This window comes from Protobothrops mucrosquamatus, unplaced genomic scaffold, assembly GCF_001527695.2.
Source record: "Protobothrops mucrosquamatus isolate PMUCROS unplaced genomic scaffold, P.Mucros_1.0 scaffold2824, whole genome shotgun sequence".
NCBI classification, from domain to species: Eukaryota; Metazoa; Chordata; class Lepidosauria; order Squamata; family Viperidae; genus Protobothrops; species Protobothrops mucrosquamatus.
This window is the reverse complement of record NW_015388857.1, coordinates 47,960-67,887: the sequence shown is the minus strand read 5'-3', so window position 1 is coordinate 67,887 and position 19,928 is coordinate 47,960. Positions and strand designations below refer to the sequence as shown.

The window sequence follows — 19,928 nt, the reverse complement described above, 5'->3', positions numbered from 1 at the left end:
GGGGGGGAAATCAGCTGCCGTGGGAAGAGAGGAAAAAGCTCTGAGCGAGCAAAGTTGTCTTTAGCCATCGAGGAAAAGCGGAGGGCACCAACCGCACCGCAGGGCAAGAAGTAAAGGATGGAAGAGAGGAGGGGGCTCAGAGTTGGGGGGGATGCACGCACAGGGCGGTAGGGGGATAGGAGGAAGCCGGGCTTCGATAACTGGCCGCTTGCCAGAAATCACGACCCCCCTGAGGGAGCGATGCTTCTCTGAGCCAGAATGAAACCGAACGTCCTTCAGAGAACTCCAGGCCTGCCTGAATGAAGATCAACGGCTTTCCCTTCCGCTTGGCTCTGCTGGGCCCGCACGGAATCCGAGGCTCTCTGACAGGGCAGGACTCGGCCGGGGTAGGTGGGGGAACAGCGGGCAGGAGAATCGTTGGCAGGAGGGGAAGGGCTGTTCTGCGGGGCTGCCTCTCACCTCTTCAGGCGAAGACTACTGGAACTGCGGCTGCTTTGGCTGCCCACCAGGCGGGCGGTCTCGGAAGGGTCACAAACTCCTCCCCCTGCAGGCAGTCCTCTGCTTCCCCCCCCTGGACTTGATGTTCCCATCTAGCGCAGGTGATTCCCACTGAGCCCGCCAGAACTAGCGATCGGGGCAGCGGAGGAAGTTTCTGACTCCGGTTAGCACCACTTGGTGCCTTCCTGCACCTGGGAAGCGTTCGGACTAAGCCGACCTTCCGTGGTTTGTGGGGCAAAGCCGAGCAATGTCGCGCCGACTCCTCTGCAGAATACGAGCAGAGACCAGCTCGGCTGCGAAAAGGCTTCCCTGGAAAGAGCGCTCCTGTTTGATTCAGCCGAAGGACATCTGGGACCGCACGGAGAGCCTTTAAAGCCATTCCCCAATCACGAGGTGGATGCAGCCGTCGAGATGCAAAAGAACACCGCCGCGTATCTTAGACTAAGTTCCCAAGACCATCGGAAATGTGTTTTCCGATGGTCTTAGGCGACCCCTGTGAAAGGGTCGTTCGACCCCGAAAAGGGTCGCGACCCACAGGTTGAGAACCGCTGCTTTACATGCAAGAAATCCTTACAATAAGTGTGAAGACTTTTCCTCTTCTGCTTTAAACATTGCATGGCAGACAGAGTTGAGAAAAGGCAACGTTTTCTTCATTTTAAGAAAGTAAGACACACAGGTTCCTCATTTCATGGAGCAAAGACACAAGGCTCTTTCTAACGCCAATATGCAGGTTATTCAATAATTCTCGTTTAGCAATGCAGGTAGATTGGAACTTCTTTCAGAGTTGAAGGAAGATTAGCCTTACTAAATTACTTTACTTTCTTTGCAGAATTAATATAGAGAAGGGCATAATTTCTCACTGTTCTGACACAGAGTTAAGATGCGTTGTAAAACTGGGTCAGACAGATAAACTCAATAGAAATGATTGCAAAACAGATAAATATTTATTCAGAGAAAATACTTGCATTTAAGATGGTTGCTTCTTCTGTATATTACTCATCTCTTCATTCCTATAGGTGAGAAATTAATGCTTTCTCCATACCAATTTCTAGCGTGGTAATGAAATCATCTGGGTCCTGCGGTGACTCCATGCTAACTCAGACAGAGACATTCCTAAACTGGCTCGTGTCCAGGAAGTCCTGCAATGCCCTTTGGAAACTCCTCCCACTGACCTATTAACATGGGATAGCTGACTAGCTAAACTACATTACCCATAAGCCATCTCTTAAGGAGACAGCACTTAACCCAATAAATGCCAAACATGATCTAGAACACTACCTGTATTTGCAGCAGCAAGCCTGTAACCTGTGTCCTGCAAGGAACGTCTGGAAACAGCAAATTAAAAAGAATGGCTGTAATCTGAAAAGGATATTCCACATCCCAGAATGGATCCTGTCATTCCCCAGGAGCCTAACAGGACCCACATGTTGGTGATTCCACATTAAGATCTCCCAGTCTAGCAATCCCTAGGATTCCCCCATGCTTCGTGGCTGGCAGCTTCAAAATCTTACCTGCCTATCCATTCAGATAATCCCTCCCCAGATAGGATGGGGAATGCCACACATTTTAGCTGTGATGACCTCGCAGTACACAAAATAGCAGGTTAATCCTGGAGACATCAGTCTGAAAAGAAAAGTAAAGAAAAGCCAAGGACAGCATTATGGTGCCTGGGATAAAATTGAAAATCTCAGTGTATTCCCATTATATTATAAATTAGGTTTTAGGTCTCTATCCTCTTCAAGGGGTATCAACAGAAAGTGTATCTAATCTTTGTAAGCCAAGATCAGGTGCAAAGAGATCAGATTCACAGGGGACACTAAGCAGCAGAAAGAAAGGACCAAGAGTTGTCAGAACCAAGGACCAAATTGGCTGGTCTAGGGAAGCAAAGAATCAGACATGACCAACAAGTCAAAGAGAAATGGAGGTCCAGGAATCTATAATTTCACAGAACATGATTTACCCATGAGTGATTCTTGATGACCCCTAACTTCTACCACTCTGTATTTTATTGTGTCACTTATTAGGGAGTCAAGAAGGTTCTGAAAGACCAAGGTCTCAGCTGATGGCTTCTGCTCAAACTCCCAACCAAAACAGAGACTTAAACAGGGAGCAAGGGATACTCATCCAGCCCTTCTTTTTCCTCCTCCAATGCAGATTCACCCAAGAAAGTTATCTTAAGTCTCTTGGCTTCCTTCTAAGGAAAACAAGGGCTTCTAGGGATATGAGTTACAAGAAGTTACACCAACAGACAAAAATAATACAAGTGAGCAAAAAAAAAAAATGTAAAAGGTGAGCAATTAAAGCGTTGGATCCCCGATTGGATCATAGTCCTGTAGGAAGTCAGCAGCCCCCCCCCCCGGAGAATGAAATATTTTGGGGAATATTAAAAGAGGGGCAGGATAGAATATTTCCCACCCAAAGGAGAAAAAAATCTTAATAAAGGCAGAAAGCAGCCCCAATCCTCCTGCTACAGGAAAAAACCTCAAGCAAAAAACATGAAGAGGCCAATCTTTAGGAGATTTTGTAATCCATTCAGAAAGACTGGGTCACCCTATTCATAAGCAAAATGCCTTCAGCCCCAGCTTCCCCAGAATGCTGGAGCTGATGGGATTAGAAAAACAAAGACTCTTAAAATCTACTATTCTCTAAAAGAATGCAAATGACCAGCTGTCTGCAAGGACTATCAATCCTTCCATTCCCCACCATCCGATCAGAGCTGAAGAAGCTTCTTGGATGAGAATTGAAATGTCTTCAAAGAAAAAACAAAGTCCAGTTGCCTCCTGAAAAAAAAGCACCTTTGGGACAATTATGACCTGGATGACTGAGAATTTCCATAAACACTCCTAAAATCTACATTTCCCACCCAGCTCCAAGGACATGGTATGACCTCCCAGCCACGATGGGAGTCAGGCAACAATAATTAGAATACTAAAAGGGCACACTCAAGCACAGGTCAAAGTACATTTCACAAGAAACGGGCATCTCAAATACAAAGCCCAAAGAAGGTATAAAAACCCACCTACTCTCAACTCCATTTTGTCAGTCACCCCAGAAACATGCTGCTGTCACTAGTTTCTGGCAACTAAATAAACTAAGACCTCCTTTCCAAAATGCAGCCTGCCTTCAGCTCATTTCTACAGCATCCTCCCTGCTTGGAACAGGACCTGATTTTTCTTCCAACAGTCCTAACGGTGCTTTTCCAAGAGGCAACTGGACTTTCTTGTTTTTTCTTTGAAGACATTTCGCTTCTCATCCAAGAAGCTTCTTCAGCTCTTGACTGGATGGTGGGGAATGGAAGGATTTATATTCCTTGCAGACAGCTGGTCATTTGCATTCTTTTAGAGAGTCATTGAGGCCACTTGGGGATTTGTCTGCTTGTCCTCAGGGTCACCTGAGGATGAGAAGCAAAACATCTTCAAAGAAAAACAAGAAAGTCCAGTTGCCTCTTGAAAAAGGGACAACTTTGGGACAACCATGACCTGGACGACTGAGAATCTCCATAGAGATTGGATCATAGAGATTCAGACTCAAATTAACCTGGGTTGCAGTCCAAATCTATGCCCCAACCACTGGTGCTGAAGAGGATGAAATTGACCGGTTCTATGAAGCCCTACAGCACCTTATAGAATTAACACCCAAAAATGATGTCCTTATCATCATGGGGGATTGGAATGCTAAAGTAGGAAGCCAAAAGATAACAAGAATAACAGGCAAGTTTGGCCTTGGAGTACAAAATGAAGCAAGGCACAGGCTGATAGAATTTTGTCAAGAGAATACGATGGTCATAACAAACACTCTTTTCCAACAACCCAAGAGACGGCTCTACACATGGACATCACCAGACGGTCAACATAGAAATCAGATTGACTATGTGCTCTGCAGCCAAAGATGAAGAAGCTCTATGCAGTCAGTAAAAACAAGACCAGGAGCTGACTGTGGCTCAGATCATGAGCTTCTTGTTGCAAAATTTAGGCTTAAATTGAAGAAAGTAGGGAAAAGCACTAGGCCACTCAGGTATGAACTAAATCATATTCCTGATGAATATACAATAGAGGTGACAAATAGATTTAAGGAATTAGATCTGATAGACAGAATGCCTGAAGAACTATGGACGGAAGTTCGCAACATTGTACAATAGGTAGCAACTAAAACCATCCCAAAGAAAAAGAAATGCAAGAAAGCAAAATGGCTGTCTGAGGAAGCTTTGCAAATAGCTGAGGAAAGAAGGGAAGCGAAAGGCAAAGGAGAAAGATACACCCAACTGAATGCAGAATTCCAGAGAATAGCTAGAAGAGATAAGAATACCTTCTTAAATGAACAGTGCAAAGAAATAGAAGAAAACAACAGAATAGGGAGGACCAGAGATCTCTTCAAGAAAATTGGAGATATGACGGGAACGTTTCATGCAAAGATGGGCATGATAAAGGACCAAAATGGCAGGGACCTAACAGAGGCCGAAGAGATTAAGAGGTGGCAAAACTACACAGAAGAACTATACAAGAACGAGCTTAACGTCCCAGATAACCACGAGGGGGTGGTCACTGGCCTCGAGCCAGACATCCTAGAATGTGAAGTGAAATGGGCCTTAGGAAAGCTGAGCAACAACAAAGCTAGTGGAGGTGACAGTATTCCAGCTGAGCTATTCAAAATCTTAAAAGATGATGCAGTAAAAGTGCTACACTCAATTTGCCAGCAAATTTGGAAAACTCAACAGTGGCCACAGGATTGGAAAAGGTCAGTTTACATTCCAATTCCAAAGAAAAGCAATGCCAAAGAATGTTCAAACTATCGCACCATTGCACTCATTTCACATGCTAGTAAAGTTATGCTTAAAATCTTACAAGCTAGACTCCAGCAGTATGTGGATCGAGAACTACCAGAAATACAGGCAGGATTTCGAAGAGGCAGAGGAACTAGAGATCAAATTGCCAACATACGCTGGATCATGGAGAAAGCTAGGGAGTTCCAGAAAAACATCTACTTCTGCTTCATTGACTATGCTAAAGCTTTTGATTGTGTAGATCACAACAAATTGTGGCAAGTTCTTAAAGAGATGGGAGTACCAGACCATCTTATTTGTCTCTTGAGAAATCTATATGCGGGTCAAGAAGCAACAGTGAGAACTGGACACGGAACCACTGATTGGTTCAAAATTGGGAAAGGAGTCCGGCAAGGCTGTATACTGTCGCCCTGCCTATTTAACTTATATGCAGAGCACATTATGAGAAAGGCAGGGCTAGATGAATCAAAAGTTGGAATTAAGATTGCCGGGAGAAATATCAACAACCTAAGATATGCAGATGATACCACTCTAATGGCAGAAAGTGAAGNAGAGCCTCTTGATGCGGGTGAAGAAGGAGAGTGCAAAAGTTGGCTTGAAACTCAACATTAAGAAAACCAAAATCATGGCATCCGGCCCTCTCAATTCCTGGCAAATAGATGGGGAAGAAATGGAGGTAGTGACAGATTTTATTTTCCTGGGCTCCAAGATCACCTCAGATGGGGACTGCAGCCAAGAAATTAAAAGACGATTGCTACTGGGGAGGAAAGCTATGGCAAATCCAGACAGCATACTAAAAAGCAGAGACATCACCCTGCCAACAAAAGTGTGTATAGTCAAGGCCATGGTTTTCCCAGTTGCAATGTATGGATGTGAAAGTTGGACCATAAGAAAGGCTGAGCGACAAAGAATTGAGGCCTTTGAACTATGGTGCTGGAGAAGACTCCTGCAAGTCCCTTGGACTGCAAGGCGTTCAAACCAGTCAGTCCTAGAAGAGATCAACCCCGACTGCTCTTTAGAAGGCCAGATCCTAAAGTTAAAGCTCAAATACTTTGGCCACCTAATGAGAAGGAAGGACTCACTGGAGAAGAGCCTAATGCTGGGAAAGACTGAGGGCAATAGAAGAAGGGGACGACAGACAATGAGGTGGCTGGATGGAGTCACTGAAGCAGTAGGCGTGAGCTTAAATGGACTCCAGAAGATGGCAGAGGACAGGAAGACCTGGAGGAACGTTGTCCATTTGGTCGCGATGGGTCGGACACGACTTCGCAATTAACAACAACAAAAACCATCCCTTAGCTCACTTATATCACCGGGTAGTCATTGTGAAGAGAAATGAAACATTTGTACTACGTCCCAAACTATGTAAGTTGTAAGTCAGTTTGAATTTCCAAGGGAAAAACGGAATATAAATAGAACAATAATTGAAAGACTTTCCCCAGCATGGCACCTACACGTACTACTTCCGCCTTGAGTTCGAGCTCTTTTCCGGTCAGTCCTGTAGCGCCTTACTACTTCCTGTCAAGTTTTGAACTTAAATCTTCCAAGCCAAGGGAATTTTCAAAGTGCCTAGGAAAGAAGACGTTCACCATAGAGAAGAAAAAAATTGTACAGCGGCACCATTTCTAGACCCTTGACGGAAAAAGGCCGCTGTCTTTACCGGTAGTACCGGCTTCGCTCCTCTGTCGTCTTTGATTTAGGCTGTACGTCATATCCCCCCTGTGGTTCTTAACATTTCTTAAACCGGCCGGAAAAGGTAATCTCGTGGATGTGAGGGGGCGGAGTCTTTTTCCCTGTGGCCGCCGAGGAGCCGCCATGACGGAGCCGAAGGTGCGCGGGGCTTGAGCGCCTTTTTTTGTTTTATTCGCGGGGCAGACGGGCGGGCGGCGGGGCTTGAATGGCGTCTCTTTTCATCTCTTGTCGGGGTTCCCGGAGCCAGGCGGTTGTCGGGATAGAAGGGAGAGGGCTCACGTGGAGAAGAGCTGGGCCTGGAGGGAGGGGGAAGAGGGAAGGGATTGGAGTTAGCGTGGCTGAGGATGAATTAAGACTCCCGCTCCAGAGCATTTACTGCGTGGCTTTCCTTCATGGGAAACTATTAAAAAATGTTTTCCCCCATAGTCTGATTTGGTATTTAAAGAAGGCTAAATCTTAGGTGCTTGATCAGCGTTGACACGTGTAGTTTCCTTCTGAAGACGACGAGAAAGACTCGGGTTAATGGTGCACTAAGGTGCATCAGCCAGACGGCCAAGATGCTCCACGCCAGCCTTTATACCGATTTGGTGCCTTACAAGGGCCATCGCTATCCAGCATCATAGCCAAAGCCTGGGAGGGGGGAGGAAATAGGATGTGTTTTAATTGAATGCATCAGGAAAGGTATTAGAAGCCGGGAAAGCTGCTTTCTAGTGTTAGAAGAATAATTCGTAGTTTCCACGAGCTGGGGCGAAGCAAGAATAAATCGATGAAATCCAGACATGCCGTGAAAAGGAGATTTTATTCGCACTGATGATGTTACCTAGTTAGGGTAAATGAAACGTCTGCAAGAAAACAAGCTAGCTCAGAGAGCACCAAGGACCCCTCATTTTATTAAGAAAAGGCTCAGTCCTCATTGTATGATGATCGTCAGATCAGAAGGTTGCTAAAAGGGGGTGGTGGGGCGGCAGATCAGAGGCTTTTTGACTTCCAACACTTATTCCTCCCCCCCCCTTGGTTTTTCATTTTCAATTGAGGCTTAAAATTCTATGCCTGCTGAGTGTGTTCCTTGTTCTGAGTGCCAATAAGCTGGTTTTTTATGCATAGCTATAGTGATTGTACATACCTGAGACTATAACAGAATTGCTCAGTTGTGATAGCTTAGTGGAAAGGTAATGTGAATGAGAGAGAAAGAGATGAATGTGGAATAGATGTGAGAAAACTGCAAAAAAAAGTTAATAACAGAGGCTTAGTTTTGTAGGAAATAAGGCTGTGAAAGGTACTCTATGCCTTTGGAAAAGCTGAGCCAAATTCCTGTGCTGTGCAGCAGGAGAATAATGCTGGATGGATGGTGTTAGCCTTGCTAAGTAGAAGCTGTGATGCTTTTTGGATTGGGGAAACACTGTTTCTTCATCCTCTTTTAATATTTTTATTTTCTTTTTTTCCACAATACACCATACACCAAGACAGACTTAAAATACATAAACATAAATCTTTTCTTTTAACACAGTGGTTCTCAACCTTCCTAATGCCGCGACCCTTTAATACAGTTCCTCATGTTGTGGTGACCCCCAACCATAAAATTATTTTCATTGCTACTTCATAACTGTAATTTTGCTATTGTTATGAATCGTAATGTAAATATCTGATATGCAGGATGTATTTTCATTGTTACAAATTATACTGTTATAATTTCAGTATAATAGTTATACTGAAGGTCTGTGTTTACAGTAGCTGAAGCAGATTGGATTAAAACAGAATGGCTGCATTTGTGCAATTTATGAAGCTTGANAGAGAGGAAAAAGCTCTGAGCGAGCAAAGTTGTCTTTAGCCATCGAGGAAAAGCGGAGGGCACCAACCGCACCGCAGGGCAAGAAGTAAAGGATGGAAGAGAGGAGGGGGCTCAGAGTTGGGGGGGATGCGCGCACAGGGCGGTAGGGGGATAGGAGGAAGCCGGGCTTCGATAACTGGCCGCTTGCCAGAAATCACGACCCCCCTGAGGGAGCGATGCTTCTCTGAGCCAGAATGAAACCGAACGTCCTTCAGAGAACTCCGGGCCTGCCTGAATGAAGATCAACGGCTTTCCCTTCCGCTTGGCTCTGCTGGGCCCGCACAGAATCCGGGGCTCTCTGACAGGGCAGGACTCGGCCGGGGTAGGTGGGGGAACAGCGGGCAGGAGAATCGTTGGCAGGAGGGGAAGGGCTGTTCTGCGGGGCTGCCTCTCACCTCTTCAGGCGAAGACTACTGGAACTGCGGCTGCTTTGGCTGCCCACCAGGCGGGCGGTCTCCGAAGGGTCACAAACTCCTCCCCCTGCAGGCAGTCCTCTGCTTCCCCCCCCCCTGGACTTGCCGTTCCCATCTAGCGCAGGTGATTCCCACTGAGCCCGCCAGAACTAGCGATCGGGGCAGCGGAGGAAGTTTCTGACTCCGGTTAGCACCACTCAGTGCCTACCTGCACCTGGGAAGCGTTCGGACTAAGCCGACCTTCCGTGGTTTGTGGGGCAAAGCTGAGCAATGTCGCGCCGACTCCTCTGCAGAATACGAGCAGAGACCAGCTCGGCTGCGAAAAGGCTTCCCTGGAAAGAGCGCTCCTGTTTGATTCAGCCGAAGGACATCCGGGACCGCACGGAGAGCCTTTAAAGCCATTCCCCGATCCCGAGGTGGATGCAGCCGTCGAGATGCAAAAGAACACCGCCGCGTATCTTAGACTAAGTTCCCAAGACCGTCGGAAATATGTGTTTTCCGATGGTCTTAGGCGACCCCTGTGAAAGGGTCGTTCGACCCCGAAAAGGGTCGCGACCCACAGGTTGAGAACCGCTGTTTTAACAGAACAGTGTTGTACATTTTAACCATTATTTACATCTTATTTACATTTTATTTACATCAATAGTTATATCTTTTTCTTTCTCTGTTCTAGCCAATTATAACATTTATTCCAAATTTCATAAAATTCTGTTGTCTCCTTGTCTTTTAATTCTAACGTGAGTTTATTCATTTCTGCGCATTCCAAGATTTTGTANTCTATCTCTAATAAGTATTTATAAATTTTAGATAATAATTTTCCTTCCTTACTTGTTAGAATTTTATCAAGTTGATGTGGGGTCTGACTTATTCCGTGTTCTTGCCTATCCCTATTATATCTAGATTGAATTTGTAAATATGGCCACCAGTCTATGGGTATTCTTTGTTCCTCCAACTCTTCTCTTAATTTAAGATTTCTTTGGTTGTCTAATAATTCTTTATATCTAATCATCTTTTTTTTAATCGAATGTGTTAGGGTAAATCACTGCCTCCATCGGCGAAAACCAATTTGGAATTTTCCTATAATGTCTTTTTTTTATTTTTTCCCATATCCGAATCAATGCTCCTCTTATCTGATGTTGCTGGAAATATGTATATGTTTTCTTCTGTTTCCCCCATAGAAATGCGTGCCAGCCCGCCTGTAGGTCGTGTCCTTCAATCATTAATATCCTTTCGTTATCTAAGTTTATCCAGTCTTTGATCCATAATAACCCTGCTGCGTAGTAATAAATTTCCCATTTTGGGAGCCCAAGACCGCCTCTACTTTTACTATCTTGTAGCGTTTTCATATTTATCCTAGCTTTTTTGCCCCCCCCAAATAAATTTATTTATTATTTTATCCAATTCTTCAAAAAAAATTTCTCTAATTTTATCGGGATTGTTTGAAATAAATACAATAATCTTGGTAGTATATTCATTTTTGTCAATGCAATCCTACCTAATAATGATAATTGGAGTTTCCCCCAGGTCTCAAGGTCTTTTTTCATTTTTAGTATCAATTTTGTGTAATTGTCTTCTTTTACTGAGGAACACCTTGTAGTTAGCCAAATTCCTAAATATTTAATCTTTTTCGCAACTTGTAATTCCAAATTCTCTTCCAATTTCCTTTTCTGTTTGTCGGTTAAAATTTTCACTAACATTTTAGTCTTTTCTCTATTAATTTTTAATCCTGCCACCGTTCCATATTTTTCTATTTCACCCATCAAAATATTTCCTCTCTCTATAGGTTCCTCAATAAAGAAGACCAGGTCATCAGCAAATGCCTGTATCTTATACTCTTCTGTTTTGACTTGTACCCCTTTTATTTCTTTATTCGCTCTAATTTGAACTAATAATACTTCAAGAGTCAAGATGAAAAGTAGAGGTGAAATTGGGCATCCCTGTTTTACCCCCTTGTTTATTTCAAAGCTTTTTGTGTTCTCTCCATTAATTATCACACTAGCCCTCTGTATTCTGTATATTGCCTTTATTATGTTACTGAATTTCTCTCCAAATTTCATGTCCTCAATCTGTTGGAACATAAATTGCCAACTGAGGCTATCAAATGCTTTCTGCGCGTCTAAAAAAATCAAAGCTGCCTGTTTTCCTGGGTGTGCTTCGTAATACTCTAAGACATTTAACACCGTTCTAATATTGTTTCTGATTTGTCTTTGGGGTAAAAAACCATTTTGGTCTGGATGTATTATATCCTGTAAAATTAACTTTAATCTTTCAGCCATTATGGTAGTAAAAATTTTATAATCAGTATTTAACGAGATTGGCCAATAGTTTTTAATCTGTTTGGGGTCTGTGCCTTCTTTTGGAATAAGAGATATAATGGCTTCTATCCAGGAGTCTGGTAATTTAGATTTCTCATCCTTATCATGTCTAGAGCTATGCAATGATTTTCTCCCCTTATTCTCATAATTGCTAAATTATTTAAACCACTGTGGTTTGAGAAGAGCATTTTGTTTCATCCTAGAAATACTCCTTTATATATGTCAATAAGCCCCATTTAAAAGCTTCTCTTTTCCAGGTATTGGTGATTGATGGACGTGGCCATTTGCTGGGTCGCCTTGCAGCCATTGTGGCTAAGCAAGTGTTGCTGGGTAAGGTTTGATCTGTGCGTGGGACAATTGTGTCACTTATCCCAATATATGGAGGGCGTATTGTATCTTGGCGAAGATGAGGCAAGGCAAGGACTTTACTAACAATATATAGAGATGCTTTTTGATATTTGAATCTTGCAAATATTGAAGCAAATTCTGAGGTTATTTGTATTTTTTTTTCTGAGCATAACTAAAGGAAAATAATTTTTAAAAACTTAATATTGATATTTTGATAGAAATTTCCATCTAGAAAAGTTCATACTCTTTTGCCTACTCCGGGTGTGTAGGATTTTACTTCCTTAAAGTGTTTGGTCTTAATATAGGTTGCATTTTCAAGCATATTATAATTTTTGTATTAATTTAGATTTTTGGTCTGATAAATACCTGGCTAGTCATAATGTATGCAGTTTTCTGTACTACCAGGTAGTTTTACTGGAACTTAAAAGTATCCTTAAAGTCAAGGTCAGTTCCTGGAAACTTTGTGGAGCTGTCTATACATTTTCTTGACAGCTGTATGGAAGAAATTTGTCTTGTTTTTCTTCCAAGGGTGCCCTTTCAGTTTTCCAATTTGCTCTTCAGACCTGGAATTTTATGTCTGTTATGCAAAGTATTAGCCTGTTCAACCCAATTTGGTGCTAAATTCACTGAAGCTTAGCTAGATTTTCCCAACCATTCTTACATGAACTAATTTATTCATCTGTGGATTGAAAAGCAACGAAAGTGTGAAGTAGTAGACTTCTGAGGATACAAGCTTACAATTTGTAACAGATACTAGACATCACTCTTTGAAACTTTATTGTCCAATCTGTATTCCATGTTAGAAGACATACTCTGATCTTTCCTTTTCCTTCAGGGCGCAAAGTTGTAGTTGTACGATGTGAAGGGATTAACATATCTGGCAACTTCTACCGCAACAAATGTAAGTAAAACTGAGGCTTCCAAACCTATCAAAATAATTTGGAGAAGATCATTTTTTCAAGCTACCCAGTAACTAGGAAAGTAGATTACTTAGCTTTGGCAATTAGGGCAAGTTCTAATCTTAAGGCACATGTTTAAAACAATGACCCAGGATCTAGAACAATCATATTTTCCTTAAAGCTAGTTCTACTTTGGCATAAAACTGGCAAGACTCTACAATCTTGAGACCTAGTGGTAGCGGTTTCAAAGGCTTGGAGTAAATATTTAAAGGTCCTGAGACCCCAAGGGAGAAAAAGCATCAGCAAAATGAATGAATAAGCTTCTGGGAGGTTGTTATTGGTCATTTGTTTTTCCAGAAAATGCAGTAGAATCATATTGGCAAGCATTGCATAGGGAGCCTTCCTTCCATTTTAATTAATACTTGGCAACATAGCTAGGGGGCAGCATGTGGAAGAATTGTGCCAGTAGCTCATCTTTGTGGTAGAATTCTAAACATTTTGCACTGTTGAGCTGTATAAGCTGGCTAGGTTGGTACTTTCTTGATGTCTTTTCACTGCAGAGAAGCTTGAGAAAAACCTTGGGGTGGGCAGGGGGAAAAAAACCTTAATACTGGAGGCTGCTCTTCCAACCTTTCTTTGGGAGCTTTGACATGTTACTTTGGCATATGTACATTGCATCAAGATTTGGATGCTTTTAAATAACCATTTCCCCACTCTACACAAAAGAAAAGACTAGATAAGAATGGATGGCACAAAGTAAGAATGTGATACGATAAATATCAACGGTGGCTGAGAAGTGGTCGGTGATGATGCCTTAACCACCTTTAATTTGAGTGTCATGGCCATGAGACAACTCTACATGCACTACCATCTGAGACCACCAGCCTATTCTCACAGCCTTCTTTGCTCTGTAACTATCCATACGATATGCATAGGCTCTGAGGGAGTAAAGAGAACTGCCGGCATCCCTTCCCTTCTTTTTTCCATGTTGAATTTAAGGCACTGTGGCACCCGGTTGCTTGGGACGAGGACCACAATGTAGGGATAATTTATTCATTTATTCCATTCATAGAAACAATCCCTCAGAAATGTACCTCTCCTGTTGCTGCACCTGGACTGTAGGGTTTGAACCCCTCTTCCCCTAACATCTGCAGGGATCAAGCCTGTTGCCATCTAGGAAAGCCCTCTTAAAACATGGCTCTTTCACTAGGGCTTTCCTAGATGGCAACAGGCTTGATCCATGCAGATGTTAGGGGAAGAGGGGTTCAAACCCTACAGTCCAGGTGCAGCAACAGGAGAGGTACATTTCTGAGGCCTCACAAAATGATACAGTTTTAACAATGGGACCTGGAGCATTCCTGTTGTTCAAGATCTAAGAAGATGAGCAGATGTAACTGGAGAGAGAGCTGTCCCACGGGTGACTCTGTGCCAGGGAAGGCTTTTTCATTGCTGACCAACATCTTGAATTCTACCTGGAGGCCAATTGGCAACCAGTGCAGCTTGCAAAGGAGTTTCCTGAGTGCACCTATTACTGTATTAATAAGTTTAATAATAAAGAGTAAGGCAAAGATTCCAGAGTCCATACATCTATCATTTGCACAAGAACCTGAAAGCTTTCTTATGCCTGGGAGGTTCCTGCATTCTGAAGGTAACTCTTCATAGTTGTAGTAAATGATTTTGTTTGTAAGTATGGGGATTTGGTGCCTCCATTTAGGAACTAAACACATGAATGAGCTGTATCATCTATGGGGTTCAGCTCACATTGATCTTTCTGATCTAGTCTAAGCCCTTTTCTCTCTTTTTCTATTCTCACAGTGAAATACCTTGCTTTCCTCCGCAAGCGGATGAACACCAACCCATCCCGTGGCCCGTATCACTTCCGTGCCCCCAGTCGAATTTTCTGGAGAACAGTTCGAGGTGAGTGTTGCTTTCTCCTTGAAAATGGAAGCGATCCCTTACAAAGAATAAATTGCTTTTTCAAAATATCTGCGCACATTTGCGGAATATGTCATTCAGTACTTAGTGGGTGTCCACATACGCTCTTTCCAGATTATGATCAATGTCCCTGTGGTCTGGCAGTTAAAACAGTTGTCGTTCAAAACACCTTGAAGGATCTGATTAGCCAAGACTGTTGAATTTGGGATGGGGTAAAGAAATCCAGGTTACTTTCACTTACGTTTGCTCAGTGATCTCATTGAGTCCTTCATTCTGCTCAGCATTGCAGATGTTATTTCAAAGAGATCTGACCTTTTCCTTTATATATCTTGGGGTCTCCGCTAACCCTCTATGCTTTTCCCATCTTTTTTTCCCCTCGCTCCACTAGGAATGCTCCCTCACAAAACCAAACGTGGTCAGGCTGCCTTAGAGAGGCTGAAGGTTTTTGATGGCATCCCTCCACCTTACGATAAGGTAATTTCCTTTCTGATGTGCAAGAGAAATTATCTTGACTCCTTGGCTTCCTGCTCTGTCAGTGATGTTCTTCTTTTTTACCTACATTGTTTGACTTGAGATGTGAGAAAAAAAAACCCTAACGCTGAGGCAGATCTAAGCATCCATAGTGGTGCTTGGAGCTGCTTTCATTGTGCAAGTATTGCTAACAGGACATCTTTTATCCTGCAGCGCAAGAGAATGGTCGTCCCTGCTGCTCTGAAAGTGGTCCGTCTCAAACCCACACGCAAGGTAATGTTTGTTATTGTTAAGAATTAACAGTAGGGATTTAGTGCATGATTTCAAGTCTGTTGCCATTAAAATTCTAAATTAAGGAGGACCCCTGGCTTCCTATGTTAAGTGTGCAAATATGTTTTCAGAAGCACCTTTTCTCTGGCTAAAAGAATTGAGATAAGAAAAGGCGATCTGAAGCCTGGGAGACCCCCACAGTTGCTTAGATGATATCAAGCAAGAAGGTTGACATTACTGGATGTCCATCCAGATAAGCTTTCCGCCTGACAATGTAGTAATAGTAGCTCTTATATACTGCTTCATAGTTCTTTACAGCACTGTCTTAGTGGTTTATAAATGTCAGCATTATTGCCCCCCAACAATGTGGGTCCTCATTTTACTGACTTGGGAAGGATGGAAGGCTGAGTCAACCTTGAGCCAGTCAGGATCGAACTCCTGACTGTGGGCAGTCAGCCTGCAATACTTTGTTCTGGCCACTGCACCACCATGGCTCTTATAGTAGTAGGGGTATAGTATAGTATGGTATTTTCTCTTACAGCATGACTGTTAGATTTTTGATGATTGGGAATCTTGGCCTTACTAGATGGCTGGGGGATAATATATCTGCTCCATTTGTTAAGTGTACTGACTTAAATAGGTCTGTGATGATGACATTCCACCATAGTTCGAGTTTCAAGACCATGAGACAACGTTTCATGCACTACCATCTGAGACCTGCCTTTTGTAATACATTCTGTGACATTTGGGGGGGGGGGAGTTGGTCCTCTGGGTTAGCGAGTTCGGGTGATGGAGAAGAATTCTGATTCTGCTGAGGTAGCCATGCTAGTTTAGAGAGCCAATCCGTTAAGATCCCGCAGAGGTGGAAGACAGGTTGGGAAGGACTCTGCTAAAGGAAGAACAGGGCTATAGGCTGAGTTGTTTGGGTGGGTGTGGAGTACTAGGAATAGCATTAATAAGAATCTGAGGAAATGAAATTTACTGAGCAAGAATAGAAGGTGTAAAATTTGGTGCAGCGCCGGGACTGGTCATAAAGTGCTGCATTTTTCTTCCACACAGTTTGCTTATTTAGGCCGCCTTGCCCATGAGGTTGGGTGGAAATACCAGGCCATCACAGCCACTCTGGAAGAGAAGCGCAAAGAGAAGGCCAAGGTTCATTATACAAAGAAGAAACAGCTTATGGTGAGTTAACCTTAGCTTATAATTGTAGTCAAGGGTGTTCTATCTAGACCAGACTTAGCAGGGAGATGGCTGTCTCTTTCCCCTGCCCCAAATCTTGCATATCAAAGGCTGAGTGGAAAAACACTTATGCTTGGAAGTCCCAGAACACGTAAATTAAAAATGATGGGGAAGAACAATAACTTTAGATTTTCCACCAAGAGAAACTACTAATTGTCCAGTAGGTGGTAAAGAAGAAATTATAAGGTGAATCTGAATAATTATTCTGTGACTGATTCCCTGATAGTTTGTCTAACTCTAAGCAAATTGTGTAATTTCCCAACATTGGATTTCTACTATTTAACGCTTACCTGCCTGAGTACCTTCTTGTTGTACTGAGTTCCTCTTTCTTTTTCTTTCTCCTTTTTAGAAACTCCGAAAGCAAGCCGAGAAAAATGTGGAGAGCAAGATTGCTCAATACACAGATGTCCTGAAGCATTATGGTATCTTGATTTAAATGAAGGTCTAGGGTTCAGTTCACAATAAAGAATACAATTTACAGACTTGTGTTGTTTTAAGTTTTATCATTCTTCAAAGGAATATTTCAAGTACTTTTTCCTCTTAGCAATGGCTCCAGTTGATGGGAATGAATACAGGTAGTCTTTGACTTATGACCACAACTGAGCCCAAAATTTCAGTTGCTAAGCGAGACATTTGTTGAGTGAGTTTTGTTCCATTTCACGACTTTTCTTGCCACAGTTGTTAAGTGAATCACTGCAGGTGTTAACAACACAGTTGTTAAGTGAATCCAGCTTCCCTGTTGACTTTGCTTGTCAGAAGGTCACAAAAGGGGATGGCCTGACCCCAGGACAGTGCAACCGTCATAACGATGAGTCAATTGCTAAGTGTCTGAATTTTGATCACATGACCTGCAATGGATACTGCAATGGTCATGAGTGTGAAAAATGGTCATAAACCACTTTTTTCAGTGCCGTTGTAACTTTGAATGGTCACTGTTGTAAGTTGAAGAATACCTGCATTTGATTTTCTGAGAGCTAGATTTTTTAGATTTATTTTCAAGGGGATAAACAGTATGGGTGCCTGTTCTCTAACCTAGGGATTTTCAAAGTGTGGGTCCTCAGCAACTCAGACTAAAATTAAAATTATTTTGCAAAGTACAAGATTGAATGCTGATAGTGCTTTCGTTGTGGGCACATATCCGAATCACAGAAGCAAGGCCTCCAAATGAGTTTTGATAGTTGAAAAACTATAACTGAGCTATCTGTTCAGATTTTATCTTCCTGGGCTCCAAGTTCACCGCAGATGGGGACTGCAGCCAAGAAATTAAAAGACGCTTGCTCCCGGGGAGGAAAGCTATGGCAAATCTAGGCAGCATACTAAAATGCAGAGACATCACCCTGCCAACAAAAGTACGTATAGTCAAGGCCATGGTTTCCCCAGTTGCAATGTATGGCTGTGAATGTTGGACCATAAGAAAGGCTGAGTGCAAAAGAATTGAGGCCTTTGAACTATGGTGCTGGAGAAGACTCCTGCGAGTCCCCTGGACTGCAAGGCGATCAAACCGGTCAGTCCTAGAGGAGATCAACCCTGACTGCTCTTTAGAAGGCCAGATCCTGAAGTTGAAACTCAAATACTTTGGCCACCTAATGAGAAGGAAGGACTCACTGCAGAAGAGCCTAATGCTGGGAAAGATTGAGGGCAATAGAAGAAGGGGACGACAGAGAATGAGGTGGCTGGATGGAGTCACTGAAGCAGTGGGTGTGAGCTTAATGGACTCCAGAAGATGGTAGAGGACAGGAAGGCCTGGAGGAACGTTGTCCATGGGGTCACGATGGGTCGGACACGACTTCACAACTAACAACATCTGTTCAAACTCTGTTGCCAGCAGCAGTATTATCTGTTACTTCTTAGTTATCGATTTAGGCAGCTTGGTGGAAGCTTCATCTGGCTTTCCTTCTCACCGAATGCATTGGCACTATACCGTCTTATGCTGTCTACCTGACCCATTCACATTTTGCTGATGCGGTGATTCGCAATTGGAGCAAGTTTAAAGCATGTTTCGAATCAAAGTTTGTACTTTTGCATCTTCAGACTTGACTTTGAAAGTTAGCAAGCTTTTCCATTCCCCAGCATCTCAAAATACTTGTGTTGGAAAAAATGGCTAGAGACTTTCAGAGCGTCAGTAATCTCATCTCGCAAGGTCTTCCATTATGGAAAAATGCTGAAATCTTATATGAACTAATGATAATTTTATATTGCTACCAGAAATCCTTCAAGAGTTAATGTAAAAATATTGCCAACTCTGCTTATTTTGATGATACAAGATCTAATCCCAAATCAAGTCATTGCAAGATGAAGGCCCCTTTGTATACAATTGTGGACCCATCATTACCATACATGCTCAGTGTAGGTTGGTAGATAACTGTAGATTTCTTTATTTCCCTGTGTAGGGCTTGGATTACTCCCCAGCTTGCTCCATGCCTCTAAGGAAGATCTAGAGCCTGGGCTCCCTGCTCCTGGTCTGCTTCTTAACCATTATACCATATTGGCTGTCTTTAAAAGCAGGTCATTTAAAGTTCTAACCTAGAAGTGCACATTCTGCCAATATTTTCATGGAGCTTATGCTTTTCCAGGCCAAAACCAACCTTGCTTATTCTGAACCAGACAGTTTTAAATTAGTTAACGCAACCATTGTGTAGAGGCAACTTTTGTTAGAATTGAAAATTTTATTAGCCGGTCTCAACATTACACATCACGGTCCTGTTCGTAGATTACTCCCACCTGTTTTCGTGCTTCATCCATGATATAGGCAATTTTTTCACTCTCTTCTAAGGGCATGATGGGACTTTCCTTCAAGCCTGCATGCAAGATACAACCTGAATTAGCAATAAATAAATTAGACCCTACACAAAGGAGAAACGTGTGGTTTGCCCCATATTGCTGGACTCCTAACTGTCCTTAGCCTCAGTTTTGCGTAGAAGCTTTATGTTCTCTGTCTCTTTCCTAGAGTTTAATCCTGGTGTGAACTATAAAAGCTTTATCCTTTGCTTCAAATGGGAACATCTTAACTTGTTAGCCACAAGATCATTAGATCTTGTTGCCTGATGGAATCGGAGACCAGTCATTGCAAGGTGCAAAGATGTCTGACTGCCTTCGCAGTGTTTATTGCTTTTATACAGTTTTTCTAAGCAGCATAAGATAAAATAGCAACAGCATTTTTATTGGTGGATTTTCCTCTCGCCAATCCTTAAGAATATACCAGCCAGGGGGCACCAGCCAGGGGCAGTGTTCTGCAACATC

General features: G+C 42.8%; 1 protein-coding gene and 3 non-coding genes across 4 annotated transcripts; all 4 read left to right on the top strand.

The window, feature by feature from the left end:
* The first annotated feature begins 909 nt into the window (after positions 1-909).
* On the top strand, positions 910-17,172 carry LOC107296474 (60S ribosomal protein L13a). The gene is made up of 9 exons (XM_015825828.2): positions 910-977; positions 6,979-7,108; positions 11,784-11,856; positions 12,710-12,775; positions 14,589-14,690; positions 15,097-15,182; positions 15,393-15,452; positions 16,509-16,631; positions 17,038-17,172. Exons 1-9 carry the CDS (start codon positions 910-912, stop codon positions 17,122-17,124), a joined length of 795 nt encoding a protein of 264 aa, XP_015681314.2. The 3' UTR covers positions 17,125-17,172.
* Positions 13,570-13,654, top strand: LOC114923306. The gene has a single exon (XR_003810603.1). It is a non-coding gene; the product is annotated as a small nucleolar RNA Z195/SNORD33/SNORD32 family (small nucleolar RNA).
* LOC114923308 lies at positions 15,237-15,316 on the top strand. Its single transcript, XR_003810605.1, has one exon. It is a non-coding gene; the product is annotated as a small nucleolar RNA SNORD34 (small nucleolar RNA).
* LOC114923307 lies at positions 16,087-16,169 on the top strand. Its single transcript, XR_003810604.1, has one exon. It is a non-coding gene; the product is annotated as a small nucleolar RNA Z195/SNORD33/SNORD32 family (small nucleolar RNA).
* Positions 17,173-19,928: the final 2,756 nt, after the last annotated feature.

Bases quoted from the DNA above. Each gene is read 5' to 3' on its own strand.
- LOC107296474 (XM_015825828.2), top strand. From the start codon at position 910: ATGCAAAAGAACACCGCCGCGTATCTTAGACTAAGTTCCCAAGACCAT. The intron at 12,776-14,588 runs GTAAGTAAAACT...CTATTCTCACAG, and splicing joins CAACTTCTACCGCAACAAAT to TGAAATACCTTGCTTTCCTC. The intron at 15,453-16,508 runs GTAATGTTTGTT...TCTTCCACACAG, and splicing joins GTCTCAAACCCACACGCAAG to TTTGCTTATTTAGGCCGCCT.